Source organism: Psammomys obesus, unplaced genomic scaffold, assembly GCF_907164565.1.
Source record: "Psammomys obesus unplaced genomic scaffold, mPsaObe1.curated_primary_1811, whole genome shotgun sequence".
Taxonomy (NCBI): Eukaryota; Metazoa; Chordata; class Mammalia; order Rodentia; family Muridae; genus Psammomys; species Psammomys obesus.
In genome coordinates, this window is record NW_026585644.1 from 9,788,734 (window position 1) to 9,808,545 (window position 19,812).

Here is a 19,812-nt window from a genome sequence, read left to right on the forward strand (position 1 = left end):
AAAGAAAGAAAGAAAGAAAGAAAGAAAGAAAGAAAGAAAGAAAGAAATAACACACCTACATAAAAGGCAGTAAAAAAAAAAAAAAAAATAGAAGAGCCAAGCTGGTTGTGGTGTGTTATGTCCATAATCCTCTGAAGGCTGAGGCAGGATGATAGTGATTTTGAGGCCAGCCTGGCTTGTCTAACAAGACTCTATATTAAAAAAAAATTGAAAAAAACAAATAATGGGAAATTAGTAAAGAAAGAAAACACTTAAACATTCATTCCTAGATTTTAGTAAATTAGGAAATGATGGTTCTGATGGCAGCAGAGAGTTCACTAAAGGGCTATAATACCACGACTATTTTAGTTCTCATTTGAATGTCTGGGGACAACAGTTTTCTTTTTTCTAAAACATAGATTAATAAATTTGAAGTATACACACTCCAACTGTATACTCCTAGCCTCTTTTCCCAAAGAAATCTCTGAGTTTAAAATGCATATTTTAAAAGTGTTATTTTTTTACATTGTATACCTTCTAAATAAAAAAATTATTGTTCATAATATTACAACTGTTTCATGTGTTGTGCTTAATAAAATATTTTAAAAACTCAGTAGCATAACAATTCTATTCCAGTTTTATTCATTTGGGCATGATTGTATTAGAGAAAACCTATGTATATTCTTAATATATCATACGGTATGTGGAAGAATTGGGGGAAGATCAGCAGTGTCAACTAACCTAGGCCCACTGGGGGCTTAAAGATACTGAAGCAGCAATCAAAGAGCATGCATGAACTGGACCAAGGCCCCAGCACATGTGTAATTGATGGGCAGCTTGGTTTTCATGTAGGTTCCCTAGCAAGTGGAGCAGAGGCTGTTTCAAACACGGACTTCATTGCCTGCTTTTGGAGCACTTTCCCCTAGCTGGATGACCTTATCTGGCCTCAGTGGAAGAGGATGTGTTTAGTACTGATGTCTTGATGTGCCAGCATGGGTTGGTAGGGAAGGTGGCTCCCTTTTCTTAGGAGAAGGGGAGGAGAAAAGGGAGAAGAGGGTGGAAGAGTAGGATCAGGAAGAGTAGAGGGAGGGGGCTGTGATTGGGATGTAAAGTGAAAAAAATAAACAAATTTAAAAAAAATGTTATTTAAAATCTTAAAAAAAAAAGACTGATAATTATATTTCAATTATAGTTACCTACGTATGCATGGAAGTGACTTCTCTTCAGATTTATTAATAGAATACTATTTGCTTTCTTGAAGAAAATATATGACTATGTATTGCAGAAACACAAAATGATTTTATGAGCTTCCTAGAAGAGAAAGAGATTAGGGATGGTCTTCACAAAGAAGCCAACTTGCAGGTATCCAAATTAGGAAAGAAAATACAATATAGGGTTCAGTGATGAAAACCTGTGCTAGAAGAGATAGAAAGTGCCACAAGTGCTAGGGTGCCATGGTAGCATTATAAACCTGACGTTTGCTTTAAAGTACATAGAGTCAGTTGTATAGTTCAGGGATCCCCCTAAGAACATCCAAGTGATGAATTTTATGAGGTCATAGGAAAATACCCAGTGCAGTAAGGGAAAGTGATGTGCTGCATTTGGAAACACTATGACTGCTTGTTAGGTCTCAAGCTTCTCTGTCCCTCTGTCTCTGATATATAAATATCAGAATTCAGAAAACAAAATTCAGGACGTTTGTATGGCGAGTGAGCTTGTGAGTTTGAACTTTTCCCATGTTGCAGGTCAAGACTCCATACCGCTTAGAAATTATTGTTTAGCCTTGTTGGAGAAATAATAGTAAACGTGAGCATCTCCCAAGCCTTCTGTTGACATATTCCTTTAATAATACTTCAAAACCCTCCCATGGAGATTGTAACTTTTGTCTTTTTGCTTCTGGTATCAAACGTGGAGTTGTTCCACCACTGACTGCATGAATGCATTCAGCAATATTTATTCAGCATTGTTCCAAAGTAGTCCCTTTGCTAGTTGATGGTGTTGTCAAATGCAGACCCAGAGCAGTATTCTAAAAGGACTCCCAGAACCTTCAGCATCTCTGAATCACAAGGTTTCGGTTTTGTGGATTTCTGTCATTATTTGTTTTTGGCTTTATCTACTTCTGATTCTTTATCTCAGGCTCTAACCTCACTGACCTTGTCTGTCTGCCTTCCAGGCTGTATTTATGCCTGCTCTCTTTGTCTTCATTGATGTCATCTCTCACCACAGAAGCCTGTGAAACAGGAGGTGCCTGCAATTCAGCCATTCCTGACATTTCTGTAATTTTTCTGATCATCTTTATTTATATGAGAATTTCATAAATCTATTCAATGTATTTTGATCATATTCACCCCTGGTCCTTCCTACAACTCCTCCTGATCCCCAACATATTCCCTCCTAACTTCGTGTCATTTTTCACTCCTTACCCAGGCCCATGGGTGTAGGAACGGCCCCGGAGCATGCTCAGCTTACCAGAAGCCACACTAAAACAACAACAAAGCTCTCCCTCCTCTTATACCACACCCACTGCCAGTTTCTCAGTGGCTGAGGTGGGGCCTCATGCCCCTCCTTCATTCGTTCTGGAATGTTGTCTGGCTTGATGTTGAGCAAGTCTTAAGCAGGTAACCACACTGCTGTTGGTTCATGAGTGTCTATAGACACTGCTTGTTTTTTACTCTTGCAAGCCCTCTACTACATGTTCAGGGGTGTTCTCTGAGCTTTCCTTGGTATTTAATAGTTAATATCTGTTTGTGTTTCTGTTGGTGACCTAGCCTAGCTTCTACAATTAAAATTGAAGACTGATTAAGACAGTCTCGACTTCTTTCCCTTTAAATCATAATCTGAGATCTGAACCCACAACTGTAGATGCTACAGACAATTTTTTGGTAAGTTTGTTATCTGAGTTATAGTAGAACTCAGGGTCTCAAGCTTATTAGCCAATATTAAACACCAAGCTACTATCCACAGTTTTAAACTTCATACCTTTTGTGGAGCCCAGAATAATCTTTCTGAGATGTTTATCCTTAACAATTTTGAAGTAGCTTGTCCCCATCTTGGCCCCCAACACTCTGTCCTCCAGATTTTATTCTCTTACTGCTACTGCTTCAACCATACATGCCTGACGACTGGACTTGCCCTCTCCTGTTGTCCAGCTTGATAGCTTTTCTTACACCTGTTATTATTGTTTTTTTTTTTCCTTTAAGAACTCATCATCTTTCTCAGTCTTTGTTTTTCCTTTCATAATCCCAGCATAAATTTTGCATAGAACAAATGCTCAATAGACATTTGATGAGAGGGGTAGGTCATTCTTCCTTTTGTCTGATGTTTATTACTCATGAAGAAATAGTGAATCTAATTAAAGCCAACAAAATAGGATTTTTCAGCCACATTCCCCTTTTTTCCTAATGCTAAGAAAAGCATAGCATTTAAACCATCTGAAACAGAAGAACTGTTAAAACAAAAACAAAAACAACATTGTTCTTTGAGCCCCTGCAGTGTATAAACTCGGCAAAAATCTGTTCAAACTACATCTCTAATTAAGTTTTAACTGTCAGATAATGTGATCTGGTGAAAGCCATGTCAGCACTATGGCTTGCTTGGTGGGTGATAGCACAGGCTATCGTCTTTGCTGTTGAGCTTCTCATAGAAAACTCCGGTGACGAAGAGTGGTGCCCTCCTGTCGGTTTTCACTTTAGAATGGCAAAGCATGCTGAAACTCTACATAATTCCCTTCTGAAGCAAAAGAAATATCACTTCAATGATTTCCTGAGTGTCTTATTGAGTTACCGTGAGGCACAACTGTGCCTGTTAAATTGATTTACCAGATGGAAGGTCATATTTTATATTTAGCTTATTAAGTTGTAAGAGACTGGAATTGCATCACATATCGTAAAGATCTTATATAAGAGCAAAATTAATTTAAACTGACTACATTTAAAAATAATTAGAGGTTAAGGTTCCCTCCTTTTTATTTACATTGAACCAAAAGGGGAGATTATTCTTAAAAGAATGCATCATGATAGAGTATTTGGCTTAATAATTTAATATTTCAGGTGGAATTTAAAAGGAAAAGATAAAATATCCCCAGTCAAATTTCGGACATTGTTTGCTTGTCATGGTTATTTAATTATTTTACAAATGTTACTAGTATTTTAAGGTTAGAATAAAATATTCTTAATTTATACCCAATAGGAAACCCATAGAATGATTAAAAAAAAATACACCTTTTTTTTTGCCTTTTTTGTATTATTTGTGGCTAAGCAAGCATACTAATAAAATATTTGCTTTTTGTATAAAATTAAAGATTATCAAATGGTAAGTAGTAATTTTAAGAAAATTGTTATCCTTTTGCTAAGCATTCGGATATATCATTAATAATTCTTTTTACTATCCTACTTTATTACTTAAAAATAAGACAATAAATACACAGCACAGTAAAACCATACCTACCCAGAGCCAGTTTTCTCCAATGACCAGGCTTCTATCTTGGTGTCCCTCTTGGAATGCGTGAGTCAGCGTGATCGGTTCCCAGTGGCTGCTGTAACAGGTTGGCAGCGGCAGGAGAGCAAGCACGTCTATTATCTAACAGTTCTGTACGTCAGACTGTGGCACGGGTCTCCCTCAGCTAACATCACGTGTCAGCAGGGCTGTGCGGAGTCTCCAGGTGGACAACCTACCCTGCATCTTCAAACTTCTGAGTGCTGCCAGCAGCCGCTGACCTAGAGGTCACCTTCAGAGCCAAAAGTGACCAGTCTCAAGCAGCCTGATCTGACACGCATTGGTTCTCTTTCATAGTTGTAGAGGAAAACTGTGTGACACCTGTGGGTCCATCTGAAGCCAGGAAAACTCCTAGCAACATTAAATCCATCTTTATCTTCATTTCACCCTTTACTATGGCATACAACATTCAGGCAGATATCTGTATGCTTGGATTCTACAGATTCATCCAACTGCCTTTCTACTGAATGTGTAGACTTTCCAACCTGAAAAGATTATATTTAGAAATATATATGTAGATGTATATACATATACGCATATAATAGCTATTCATGAAAAGAAAGGACATAAAATTGAAAGAAAGCAGGAAGGCTTGTTTTTTTCTTTACATCTTCTTTACATAACACAGTATAACAAGCATCACTGCATCATTCACGTTTTGTAAGCCATTATGAGTAATCTAAGTTGTAGGCAAATCCTCTATCATCTTCTGTTGTTGTTGTTGTTGTGTTATTTATTTGTTTGTTTGTTTTTGAGACACGGTTTCTCTGTGTGGCCCTGCTGTCTTGGACTCCTTTTGTAGACCAGGCTGGCTCACAGAGATCCCAAGTGCTGGGATGAGAGACTTGCACCACCATGCTGGGCTCCTCTATGGTTTTATATGAGGGGCACAGGCAGCTACCTATGTCAGATTTTAAGTGAAAAGCAAAGTAAATGGAAGTGTTTAAAGAATATGTAAGTTCCTGAGACAGGACACAGAATATATTATTATATGAAAACAATCATATTCATAATTTGATTATCATTTTCACATGTAAAACACAAAAGAGATGTGTTATTAGAGTATGATTGATTGATTATTTACTTATTTATTACAATTTATTCAACATGTATCCCAGCTGTGACTCCCTCCCTTGTCCCCTCCCAATCCTGCCCTCCTTTCCTCTTTGTCTTCCTATTCCCCTTCCCCTAGTCCACTGATAGGGGAGGTCCTCCTCCCCTTCCCTCTGACTCTAGCCTATCAGGCCTCATCAGTACTGGCTGCATCATCTTCCCTTGTGGCCTGGCAAAACTGCCTTCCCAAGGGGAGCTGTTGTCAACATCCAAAACATGTATGATTTTTGTAATCAAAAGAAACTAATAAATAATATATAATGAACACTTCAGAAGATTCACCATAAATTGTGTTTATGAGTAAGGTTTACCAACAGATTTCATAAAAGAATAATTCTCTTTTAAAAAGCAGACATTTTTAGCATATTTGCAATAAGAGAACAGAAATACTTGTGCTTTGAAATTTCTCAAAGAGGAACTCTGTAGGAAATGGCTCTCACATATTACCACAAATGTGGGTAGTTATTGAAATCAGACTTTCCCCAAGTGACTTTTAAAGAATTTTATATATGAATCTCATATTTTTAAATGGCTATAATTAAAAATAATATAATAATTTAGAAACTGACTCATAAGATTAAAGATTCATATTATGCAAGCCAAGAGTTTCAAGTTGTAATACTCATACTGAATACTGCTTTCAAAGATTCATAATGCTTCTCTAATTATGGAACCCTTTCTTTTCTTTCTTTCTTTCTTTCTTTCTTTCTTTCTTTCTTTCTTTCTTTCTTTCTTTCTTTCTTTCTTTCTTTCTTTTTCTTTCTTAGACAGGTTTTCTCTGTGTACCCTTGGTTGTCCTGGACTTGCTTTGTAGATCAGGTGGCCTCCAACTCACAGCAATCTGCCTCTCCCTCTGCCTCCCTGAGTGCTGGGATTAAAAGCATGTGCCTCCATGCCAGGCTTGGAACTTTTCGTTAGAGTAAGTTGCAGTGTTTTTTCAGTCATGGTCTTTCCATGTAGCCTTAGGCTGATCTGAAGCTCTTTGTCCTCCTTCCTGTGACTCCTGAGCACTGGAAATATTACAAGAGTGGGCCATTTGATTCACGGGGTTGGAGAATATGCTGGGCCTCTGCAGTGTCTTTCATGCTGGCTGTATATATTGATGAGACATTTACAAAATGAGCATAAGCGAGAAAAGTGATGTGAATAGGAGCTACCTCAGGAGGCACAATCTCTACAGAGGACACAGGCTGAACTGGTGCCGGCCTGGCCCCTTTCAGGTAACAAAGTGCTAGAAGCATCATTTTCTAAGACAGTGTATAGGTAGAGAAGAGCAGGACAAACTCAGAACAGTGAAGTGATGGGCCTGATCTGACAGATGCCCAGGATACCGGGGAAGAATGATAATGCCACAGAGAGGATCTGGACTTGCACAAGAGGATTGAGCTTCTCCTATCATCATAGAACTAAACGTTCATGCCAGGTGCCCTAACTCCTTAAAATGCCCAATCCAAGACTTGTTAGTATAATGAAATACTTAGTAATCTAGTGCTTAATTCTTGATTAATAATCATCCCAATCAATATTCTGAAATTATTTATTTAAGTTATTATTTGCATAAATGATGTTTTTTTTGCCCCAGTAACCCCCTTTTTCTTGTGATAATTCATAATGAATATTTTCTACATTCCATGATGTGTGATATTGAACATTTATGACAAAATTGTTAGTGTAAAGAACATTTATAACCAAGGATTAAACATTAACTGTGGGGCTGGGAGCTGGTTCACCAGGTAAGAGTGCTGGCTGCTCTTCCAGATGACCCTGATTCGACTCCCAGTTTCTACATGGTTGAACACAATCATCAAAAACTCTAGTTCCAAGGGTCTGGTTTCCTCTTCTGACCTCCCCGTGAGGGATTCATGGTGGTGCACAGGTAAACATGCAGGCAAAATGCCTATACACACAAAATAAGAGTTTAACTTTTTAAACCTAAGACAAAATGTACACAGTAGGTACCCATTTTCAACTGATAGTGATACATTTCAGAAAAAACAATGAGTATAATTTAGACTTTGCAAAAAAACAAAGGAAAAATGTGGTCAGTTACTAATAAAAACATATTGATGATGAAAGTCTAGAAAATAACTGTTGCTTTTATTGTTAGGATAGGCAATGTTGCACTGAGATCCTGAGTCTACCAGTGGTGGGCCTGCATCCCTCTTCTTATGTTTTTATTGTATCGGTTGTGTGGAGTTTTTGTTGTTGCTTTATTTCTTTACTTACTTACTTTTTGAGACAGGGTTTCTCTGTGTAGCCTTGGTTTTCCTGGACTTGCTTTGTAGACCAGACTGGCCTCGAACTTACAGAGATCTGCCTGCCTCTGCCTTCCAGAGTGCTGGGATTACAGGTGTGTGCCACCACACTGAGCTGGTTGTTTTATTTTAGTATAGTTTCCTTACCCTTATATGGGCCACATGGGACATTCAGAGAGAACTACCTCTCAGTCTTTTGCCCCATTGTGCAATGAACAGTAATGTTACTGTTCTTTCATACATTATTAAATATTTCTGTCAGATCTACTCTCGCGTGATTGTATTTAGCACATGTAAGTGCTAGCATTAGTTTGATTCTGGTCTGCCTGTTTCAGAGGCCTGCACACTTCACAGATCCCATATGGGTCTGTATGCATATGTACACATGCAAATCCTGATTTTCCCTGGCTCATTTTTAAACAACCTGTCACACACCAGTTTCCCAGTGTTTCCCAGCCCGGGCCATGTAGCTTTGCCTGGGGTTTCTTACTCGTTAAACTATACTTCTAGCACTCAGCTTAGCACTGATCTCCTGATTTGATTCTCATTCACATCCTCCCTAATTACATTCTGCACCATCGAGATGAGTAGGAGAATAAAGATTTTAAAAACCTTTCATTCATGAAACATTATTCAGATGTGTGTGCTGCCTTTTGCTTTTCTTTGAAATGAGAATTTTAAAAAAGCCCCAGGGTCCATTCTGCTTATGGTCTTTTCTTTCCAACCCTGGACCTTGTGCAAAATTTTTGATGTAAGGTTTCATATGAGCAGGTGGACACGTTCAGATGGCACACACGCTAAAAATCAGTCCTTCTGTTGATATTGATTCATTCAAATGTAGAGGATAGCTGTGGGTTAGAGATGACAAGGTGATTAGTACAAGTAGCCATGAAGTGCATTCATATAGAAGCAGCTCTTCTCCAGCATTAGCCATCTCCTTCTGACTTCTGAGGATTAGTAAGGGAGTAGCAGGGAGATCTCCAGGGGAGATTAGAGTTTGGAAAGTGAAAGGAACTCTAAGACAAAATAGTTGCTCATTAATCCTCTTGCCCAGTTGTTTGAATCATCCTGGGCAGTGCTGTGAGGGCCTGTGAAATCTTCAGACTAAGTGTGTAGAGTTCTGCAAAGACTTACGTGAGGTGGCTGTCTGTCATTACCCTCTCATCCTTACCACTGACATTTAAGTCTCTGCTGACTAAAAGTTACTGAAGTCCAGACAGAAGCTTTCGCCAGAATCACATTTGTATTGCAGAGTTTTCAAATATATATGTATGTTGCAGTTTCTAATGTATCCATGATTTCTGGGTTTTGGAAAGTCAGGTCTTTTCTAGATTTACAAAACTATCTATATCTATATCTATCTATCTATCTATCTATCTATCTATCTATCTATCTATCTTCTTTTAAAACTTGACAATTATGTTCTTCTGTACATCTCCCCCAACCAATAGAAGTTGGCTAGGCTTACTTCATATATATATATATATATATATATATATATATATATATATATATAACCATATAATATACATATTATATATATTAATATATTATATATAATATATCATATCATATATAATATATATATATTATATATATATCAGTGGTATTTACACAATTACTCTTGTGTGAATTCTGAAGCATCGACCTAGTAGAAAAGACAGAAGAGGATGGGAAAATGGGTGCAAAGTCACAGCATGGTAGCAGAGATATTTATTGGTGTTCTGCTACATAAAGTGTGATTATAATAAACAGTGTTGTATCTTATAATTCAAAATAGCTGACAGAGAGAATTCTGAATGCTCTCATCCCAGAGAAACTGTGTGATGAGATGAGAGATGACTGAATCTTTCTGAATAAATACACAATTGGTAAATAAAGGTTCAAAAATCATCATATTCTACTCTCTAAATATATATACTTATATCCTGTCAATAAAAAAAAAACAACTTAGAAATGAATATTGGTAGCATAAGAACATTTAAGAAATAATTTCCAAAGATAAATTAATTTTTAAGGCTACCTAATGTACTCCTTAGCTTTTAATAACCTTTCCTGTCTTGTAGAACTTTTCCACATTCATTTTGACCATTCCCACTGTACTTGTCCCTTTACACATCCCACACTTGTATAGCTACGGACAGCTACCACTTATTGATTGCCCTTCTTGGGGTTTCTTACACTACTGACCTTTGGGCCTAGTTAACTCCTTGCCATTGAGGGAGCAGTATGCTTGTGGGACGACTGCCGGTGCCCATGGCTTTTGCTAGTGTTGGTATCATCTTCCCGCACTGATGACCAAGCATTGCCAAATGTCGCTGGAGGGCATCTTGTCTCCGGTTTAGAGCTGACCAATGCCTTCTTCTACACGGGGCATTATTCCACTCAATTCTCTATTAACTGCACCTTATAAAGATAGTAATTAGAGTCGAGTCTTCGAATCCAGCAATGTGATGGATGGATGGATGGGAAAAGAGAGAACGCCCATGGAACTTATTGTAGTTGCTGAGAAGCTATTTATATGGCTGAAGGTGAAGGACCTAAGCCGCGGATCCCTGATGCTCAGGGAGGAAGAGAAGGCAGGACGTATTCTGAGACTGCCAATAAGCATCCTCTGTCGCCCAGCCACCGCCACATGAAGTGACAAGTCAGTGGTTGGGTTCCCTCTGGGCCACAATTTTTAATGTCTAGTCCATTAGGTTTCATCGAAAGTTTTGAAAAGATCTCAGTCTGAAAAAAAGCCTCAGTTTTGTTTGTTTGTTTTGGTTTGGTTTGCTTTGTTTTGTTTCTCTGAGCAGGTCATAGACAAAACAGAGAGGGTACCAGCATAGTAAAGATTGGGAACTCACAGTCCTTCATTCCTATGGCGTCAGCATTTTCAGGCATGGTATTAAGTGCACCATAAAAAAATGAAAGAGCCTGCTTTATTTTTCTATTCGAGAGATGCAGTACTTCTCAGTTTAAGTTGATAGCTGCAAGGAAGTGAACGAGAGTGTGAAGAAGTGCGGACATTGATATCTTAGAGTGGGGTGTGTCCTCTGAGCACTACTGCTACTATTCTTTTAAGGTAAAGACTTCACAGAGCAGAAACTCCAGCAATGTTGTGTACAAAAGCTATCTTCTCATTTCTGGCTCTAAGGAGAAGAGGAGCATTTAGCGTGTTCAGGAGAGGTCGGGTGCTTGCACACAGACCTGGCTTCATCCACTTCCTCTGTAAGCTTGGACAAGTTCTCTGCCCTCTGTAGTTGGACTCCCCCACCAATTCTACGCCATTAGAGTTAGAGTCTATGCCATTTGCATGTTTTATGTGTAAGAAAGTTAGTGTTGATAAAATACTTACGAAAGTATTGCAACATAGAAAACATGATACAATGTTAAGTTGTCAGAAACAGTCTCAGGTCCACACTACCACCACCACCGTCATCATAGGTAATTGGCTTCTGGTACCAAGATGGAACTCAGTGCTTCCATTCCTTTAACAAATGGGTAATGTGAGCTTGCATTCTCAAACGTACATCCTAACCCCAGACTTTCAATCCTAGCTTGGTCAGACGCCTTTTTCATGACCGGAGACTGAAGACATGGGAAGAGTGTCTCGCAGTGACACTGGTTCATGTTGTGTTATTGCACTTTCCCAGACTTTTAGTTTAGAAAATGCCGACCAAGAAATATTTCACGAGCCAGAATTAGACATAAATTATGCTCTGCAGAGGTGTCTTCGTATTGCTGGGAGTCGGGGCAGAGTCTCCAGCCTCACGTTAAGTCACTGTTTTAGGGATAATTGAATTTCAGTCTTGAGAGAATTAGGAGGCCAGCCGATGAAGTATAATAAATCTTACTCGGGCTTACTTTACCCGTAATTAGTGATTAAACCTCCCATTAACAATTACGACTGTGCTAGATAAAAGTTAAGTAGAAAAGTTATTTTTGTTTCCATTTCACATTCCTATTAAGAGAATGATGACAACTTATTTTATAAAACGATTACTACATTTGTCTGCTTGGTTAATTTAGGGTTAACACCTTATTTATATGATTGGGTTTTCAATTTGAGAAGATTGGACCAGGAGAAGATGGGCTTTATTCTTCTTCTTATTTTTTTTTTAAGTTACAATACAGGAGCAATTGGCTCTTTATTTTTAATTTCTATCTATTTTCTTTGTCTCAATTCCCAGCCTCAGAGCCCAACTTGAAGGTGCGGTCCAGGTTAAAACAGAAAGTGGCAGAGAGGAGAAGCAGCCCCTTACTCAGGCGGAAGGATGGAAATGTTGTCACTTCATTCAAGAAGCGAGTGTTTGAGGTGGCAGGTAATTGAGGACTGGGTAGTCACACACTAACACATGCTGGTCATAGAATTCTTATTTTTTAAGTTTATAATAAATATGCCTGCTTGTTATTAAAACTTATTTTGAGAGCTATTTCTTGAAAGGCAGCTTATTTGAAAATACACAAACAGTTCAGCCGACCTTGCTGTGTATGCACCAGCTGTGTTGTGCAGGAAATGAAAGGGGGAAAAAAACAGCTGTGTGTCAATCAAGGCGCAGCAAGCAGTACCAAAGCTTGCCCTATTCTTTTTAGAAACAGACAGACCATTTGGGAAATGCCAACCAATAGACTATAACTTTTAATGAAATCTGATCAGAAATGAGCAGAGTGAGGTTCAAGAAAAGCACGTCCCTCCCCCTCCCCCCCACACCCCACCACCCCAACTCAGACGTGAACGTAGGAAATACATCTGGGAAAATTAAACTATATGGAACAGCGAAACCTTGGCTTTTCAACAAATTTACAGAACTCATAAATGACTTTATGTGTTTACTAGTGACCTGGGACTCGTGGCAGGAGGGGAAAAATACTGCTTTTTTATGAAGGGGAAAAGACTGTCATTTTCACTAGTCTCAAATGGAAGAGTTCATATTTTTTTTAGCTGCCTGGTTAGTTGTGGGGTGAACATGTTAGGAAATTAAACCTGATGTCTTACAACCCCCCTTGTCCCATTTGTACCTGTTCTGAAATTAGAGAAGTACCTAAGAATACAAGAACCTAAAGGGCTGGCCACAATATGCTGACGACTGACTGTTTCCTGAGGACACAGGAGCCTGAAGGGCTACGCAGAAATACTGATTGCTGTCTCCTAGGTGCTTAGAGCAATGCCTTGTGCCTGGAGAGAGAGGTTGCAGTCTGAGTCTGCGTTCTCTTTCTGGAAGAAGTATGACTATTCTAACACATACAGCTGGTGGTAGCTCACCCAGAGCAGAACTCACCCTTCATATGTCTTTAAAATAAAGGCTTTCCTGTCTCTCCTTTAGGCAGAACAAGTTTAGAAAGGAAAGTCAAGAGAGGAGTCTGAAAGAGGTGAAATGACTCAGGTACAAACAGTAGGGCAGCTTAAATTTTTGACAGAGGATTTCAGTTTGTAATTAAAAAAAAAAAAAAGACCCCAGTCTCCTCTCTAATCACAGTGGATTTGTATTATTTGGGGGGGGGGGGGGGAAAGTATTAGTGATCAGATTTTGAAAACCTTTTCCTTGGGGGATGAAAAATTTTGAAAAAATGACCAATATTTATTTTCATTATTGACATAATCACAAGTTTATAGTAATTGAATCCAAAGTTTAAAAATTAACCCAGGTATTCTTTCTTAATTTGATAGGATAAAAGTCCATTCCTTTTCATCTCATGCCTTCTGTAGTTGCTACTTGTACACAGTTCCTGCCTGTGGGCTGCCACGACAGATATTTTCATAAGCATTTTTTTGTTACTGCTTATTTTAAACTAGGCTTTTCCACTGAGCCTAAATTATTTGGAGGATCTGAATGTCAGGACTCAGGTGTCTTCACCTGGTCCCCTTCCTGTTTCTCGATGGACTGCCATCCAGTTTGAATGAACTCTGCATTTTGACAGCAAATGTTTTAGAAGTTCAGTTGGAGGCTAGTACAATCATTTCTGCTGGTTTCTTCCCTGCCTTTTTCTCTCTCCCCTTTACAGGTAGAAATTTCTGCTTTTTTTCCCCTTTTTTCCTCTTCATAGTCAATCTGTAAAAACAAATTGTCATTTCACACATTTTCAAATTTAGTATTTTCTTCCTCTCTTCCTCCAAAAAGTTGTCTTTTATACATGGACTCGACTCCATGCCTGCTGTGAACCCTTCCCTTCTCTATTTGCTCAGCTTTCACCAAATATTAATTATTCTTCAAATCCAAACCCATTTCTTCTCTTGGGTTCCCCCAGTTTATCCACAATAGCACTTACTACTTTCTCTCAGGTCCCAACCGGTTTGTGGTGTAGGACCCTGGTACAGCAGGGGCTGTGCTGAAATCATAGCGGTCTCTACACACCAAAACACTTTCTTTTGAATATCATATAAAATAAGTAAGATAACTTAAAATGAAAAGACAAACCCTGCAGAGACTGATAACCCAACCAAGGACAATGCATGGAGAGGACCTAAAACCCCAGCTCATATGTAGCCCATAGACTCAGTCTCTAAGTGAAGTTCCTTAGTAAGGGGAGCATGGGGATGTCCCTGGCATGAACTCAGTGGCTGGCTCTCTGATCACCTCCTCCTGGGGGATGCAGCCTTGCCAGGCCACAGAGGAACACAATGCAGCCAGTCCTGATGAGACATGATAGGGTAGGATCAGATAGAATAGGAGGAGGACCTCTGCTATCAGTGGACTGGGGGAGGGGTTTAGGGTAAGAAGAGGGAGGGAGGGTGGGATTGGGAGGAGACAAGTGAGGGACCACAGCCGGGATACAAAGTGAATAAAATGTTGTAAATAATAATAACAATAATAATAATAATAATAATAATAATAATAATAAAAATAAAAGATAGTGGTTTTTACATACAGAAATGAAATATTAGTGAAAAGTCACAGCCATTCTGGCACCCACTATAAGATTCAGGGAAAGCAGCACCTGTAAGATTTTTTAAGTGCATTTAAAAAAGAAGTAAGTTGTGTGCCTGTGGTAGTGCAAGCCTATAATGCAGGCAGAGACGGGGAAGGAGGGTCATGAGTTTGGGTCAGCTTGGGATGGATGATGTGGCCCTGTTTAAAGGAAAGAAAAATATACAAAAAGAAACAAGAATCACTGTAAGAGGCAATGTTGAGAATGACCATATTAATAAAAAATGAGACCAAAATATATGGATAGAAAGGCAGTGAGCATAAGGTGAAGAGCATTTTATACTACCAATAATTTGTTCAAAAGCCATAATAAGCAAGTCTCAGGACCACAATTCATTCACCAACTCCTCATTCTTCTAATTGCACTGTACTTCAAAGTAAAGCAATACTTAGAATGAAAAGCTGAAAGTGAAAAGTTGTTTTGGTGGATGTCAAGGAAATGCTGTGTGGCAAGGAGAGCTCCAGATCCATGGGGTCAGATGGTGTATGAGCCCAGCTAAACTTCCAGGTGGGGTCAGTGGGGTGAGGAGAAAAAAAATGGAGTGTGAAGAAGTGTGATGTGTGGGTTTGTACAGACAATGAGTGACTTCACTTGGTTGAGAGCAGAAAGGACAAGTGTAGGAATAGAGTGAAAACTCTCTGTGGGGTTCTCCTGTGAAGAACTTTAAAGAAATTGTATTCTAGTGACTCCAAAAAAGCAAGCATTTATACCGTAGTTTAAGAGAAGAAAACAAAAAATGAAACTGGAATGGAGACAGTCAGGAATCTATGAAATAAGTTAAAAAAGGAAATGAAAGGGCCAGTGGCTAGGGTGGAAAGAAGAGTGAGGGTGACTCTAAGGAAACAATTCATTTTACAATGTGGTGTGTTCTATGCGCATGTGTGTGGGGCTTAAACGTACCCACCCTCTGGCTTGGAGAGATGGCTCAGGGGTTAAAGCAGGCTTGCTGCTCTTCTACAGGCCCTGAGTTTAGTTTCTCACAACTATTTGGAGTAACTGTAACTGCAGCTTCAGGGGACCTGAGCTCCTCTTATAGCTTCTCCAAGGACTTACACAAACATAGACACACACAGAAACATGCTGCACACAACTAAGTAAAAGTAAAATAAATCTCTAAAAGTTCCAACTTTCCAAAGGAAGTCAGACTAAAATTTTTGAGAGTTAAAGGCAAGAAACACTGCGTATGTGAAAGTAGTGTGCCTGAAGATAACACTTAACATCAAAGCAAAGAGCAAGAGGAGATAGAGCCTCCGACTTAGGTGTATGTCTGTATTCAGGGGTTGATGGAAGAAAGAGAGGGAGTCATGAAGACAGAAGAAGGGTTAGGAGCCTGGGAGGGTGTTGTCACAAGCATTAACATTTAGTGGTGTTTGAAGGATAAGTTTCAGTTGACAAGAAGTAAACCATGACATGCAGGAATGGGATGGCCTATAGGACTACTCAAGGATTACTACATCCTATCAGATGAACGGGAAAATCCCAGATGAGGGGGGCAATCCCAAAAAGAGAGGGACAACCCCAAAAGAGAGGGGCAAGATAAGGGGGGAAATCCCAGATGAGGGGGGAAATCCCAAATGAGGAAAGCAATCCTAGATGAACAGGGCAATCCCAGATGAGGGGCTAATCTCAGATGAGAAGGTAATACCAGATGAGGGGTAAATCTCAAACTAGGAGGGCTAGGAGGGCATAAGGGTTTTGAGGAACTGATGGACTCAAATCTGGAAGCAGTATATGGCATAGGGTAGGATTATGGGTGAGAATATATGTGCTGCCACTAGAAAGAGGAAAGGAATGACATTCTGTGGCTTTGAAAAGTTTAAGAAGAATGCAGGTAGCATAGTCATGGCATAGAAAGAAAATGCGCAGGTGGGAGTGAGGTACATTCCTGGGTCTCTGAAGAGTGTGAGGCCGTGCCACCAAGCAGCACGGTTAATGTGGGGTAGATGACATACTTAGAAAGCACTCAGAGTGACTGCGGAGGGTGGGAAGGCCTAACCAATGGATAAGTTTCCAATATTCAATGCAGTGACTTCTGCAAATATATTTCTAGGAACTGGAGTTTTCAAATTTTTAATTAGATGTTTTATTAAATATATTACTTTCTTTACATGGTGAAGTCCATATGAATTTTGTATCTGAAGATTAGCAAATAGTTTATGTTGATTTCAAACTTTTGCCTCAAGGAATTTCTTGTTAATTGATATTTAAATATTTACACTACTAAATTTGACAGTTTTTCATCACCTAGAAATTCAGTGTGGTAGAATTAAAGTCAACTGGCACTTTGCAAAGCCATAAATGCAATGGTGGAGGTTTTTATTTTATTTTTTTCAAACAATTTGACTGACATTTACTAAAATAAGATATACTCTTAAAAAGCAGTGTATAGCTCAGCATTAAGACCAGTTTCCCTGAGACTCTCTTGTGTTGACAGCTTGTTTGTACCCATACACAAATTTACTATCTCTGTCACTGTATACTTTTATGATACCATGAGAGCAAGTAAAAGACTATGCCTTCCTGTATTTCTTTTCCTCATCAATGACTTCATACCTGGTGCTACATAATGCAGCCAGTTGAGTCCATCTTCGTATGTTGCTCATGAATGCATGTGTATTTCATCATGTTTTCCAGAATCCTCAGTCAGCAGTAGCTCTCCAGGGTCAGGTCCCAGCTCACCAAACAATGGACCCGCTGGAAATGTTACTGAAAATGAGGCTTCAGTTTTGCCTCCCACCGCTCACCCAGAGGTAAGGCCCTTCTTTATCTACTTCTGGAAATGGTTTCTATGATACAAAGTTATCTGAGTCTAGGCTTCCTCCCTTTCACACGTTATAAATCCATAAATAGAGCCCGTGTATTTCCTGTTATGTGTTTTGAACTGTTTTATATTGGTTATAGTTTAATATATGGATTATAACAAACTTGATTATATTTAAAGCTGTTTTGCAGTCAATCTATGTTGGAAAAATACTGAAATGCAAATGAAAATTAATAAGTTCTCAGCTATGCTAAATCTATATAACCCAATGGTAAACAAATTTTAATCATCCCTGGGTAGTGGTTTTTCTGAGAGTAGACCCATAAAAAAGAAAAATAGGTTCAAGCAAACCTTTTACAGTAGGTACTAATAAGGCAGATTTTACTCATTTGACCTGAAGAATAATGGAAAACAACTAATGTCTGTATTGTGATTAAGGGAACTAGAACATCACTGAGCAAACATTTATTTAGTATTTTACCTGGTGATATACATATAAAGATGAATAAAAATGTGAACACCATTACTGAAACTGACTTTGTGTAGAAGATTGCTTTAAAATATTTTCTTTCTTTTGTCATCAATGACACAATGATACTAAGAAAGTGACTGTCAGCAACAGTCGTGAGCTTTCTGTATTAAACTGCACTAAGGTAGCCCCATTAATGGAACTATTTTGAACTGCCTGTACATAGACTGTAGGCCTACGTGTTTTTCTTCCTATGCATCATACTACCTCCTCCCTATTCATTCTCTTTGGAGGAAGAGTTGGTGTGGTTAATTCTCACATGGAGCTGTGACTTGCATTTTTATTGTAGAGTCTTAGTGCTTTGAGACTAAGAGGCATGGAACAAATCTGTCATTTGTTGGTTTTTCTAGGTTTCCTGCCATGGCTATATCCGTACTGTGTCAAAACACTTCTATCTACAAGGGAATCACTTTAATGTCTCCTGATATGACGCCCTGATTTTAAACAGTCACCTTTACTGACAGAAATGCCCTCCAGACAAGAATTCCATTGCTCTGTAATGTCATACATTTCACATGCACGCGCAAACACATATGCACACATATAAGTTGCTAGATGTTATACAATCATTAGGGTTAATGTATGCAGTGGAAATGGATGTTTTAAAGGCCTCACATTCTTGTCTTTGACCTTTGGTTTCTCATGAACCACCCTCTGCCCCCCCCCCAAAAAAAATGTAGATGAGGAAGCCTAGGGCTGAGCAAGGGGTCTCCTCTGAAACACCCCAGACTCTCCCAGGGCTACGGTGGGATCCCAAGCGCTAGTGTCTAAGATCCTTGTTAAGTGTCTCACCACATCCCAATAAAGGCAGACTCCATGCTGGAAAACCTGTAACTATGAGTGCTCTATGACCGTTGCAGCAGAAGTCTCACAGCTTTGCATGGCCTTTTGACTTAACACATCCCCATAGCGCAGCTCTTCAGGCCCCTGCACGAGGCATATGCCAGTCTTCCCTGGAGTGGGACATCTTCCTAGATTCTGAAACTTCTACTCTATTTGCCAGAGACCATGAGAGGAAAGAATAAAGGCTCTTGCTTAGGACCATCTCTCAGCTATGTGACAGCTAACATTCAGACCTCTACACTAATCTCTAACGCCTTCATTGAAGGCTGTCTTGAAGCTCACTACCTCATTATGCTCTGCAAAACATGATGTGAGATTGAATATTCTGAAGTCAGACTTTCAGGTACTGAGTTTACATCCCCACACTGAGCAAGTTTTTTATAGCTCTTTAGTTGGTTTCCAAGAAAAGAACAATTTGACCACAAGTAGTAAGTTATCAACATGATTCTTAGTAACCACATAAAGACTGACAGGTTCTGGTCAGTCCTAGGCTATTTGTGAACTTGAAAAATAGCAGCAGATGACACTGCATTCAACAGCACAGACAATTCTCAGAGAGGTGGTGTCCATGACGCGGTCATTAAGAGGTTGCTCACATTTTGTTAGGGTCAGGAAGGGTTATAATATTCGTCTGAGCGTGTTTAGTGAAGGGATGTAAGAGAGCAAGGACAACACGTGGGATTTGATTACATTTCAGATGGGAGGACAAAGAGTAAGGTTTGGGAGTTATTAAATGTATCCCGTCACTAATAAAAACCGGGAAGAAGTGTTGGTGAGAACAAAATGGAAAAGTGGAAGGTTCTTCCTCTTCTGGATATTTGTGACCTACTAAATTTTCTACTAAATGTCTAACCCTAATTTTAAACATCTATCTATCTATCTATCTATCTATCTATCTATCTATCTATCTATCTATCTATCTATCT

At 39.0% G+C, this 19,812-nt stretch overlaps 1 protein-coding gene across 1 annotated transcript in view; it reads left to right on the forward strand.

Moving 5' to 3' along the window:
- Window positions 1-19,812, forward strand: part of Hdac9 (histone deacetylase 9) — a 675,889-nt gene that overhangs the window by 303,983 nt on the left and 352,094 nt on the right. Inside the window, exons 7-8 of the mRNA XM_055624368.1 lie at window positions 12,017-12,148; window positions 17,388-17,503. Of these exons, the coding sequence (XP_055480343.1) occupies window positions 12,017-12,148; window positions 17,388-17,503 (248 nt within the window). The remainder of the gene's footprint in view (window positions 1-12,016; window positions 12,149-17,387; window positions 17,504-19,812) is intronic.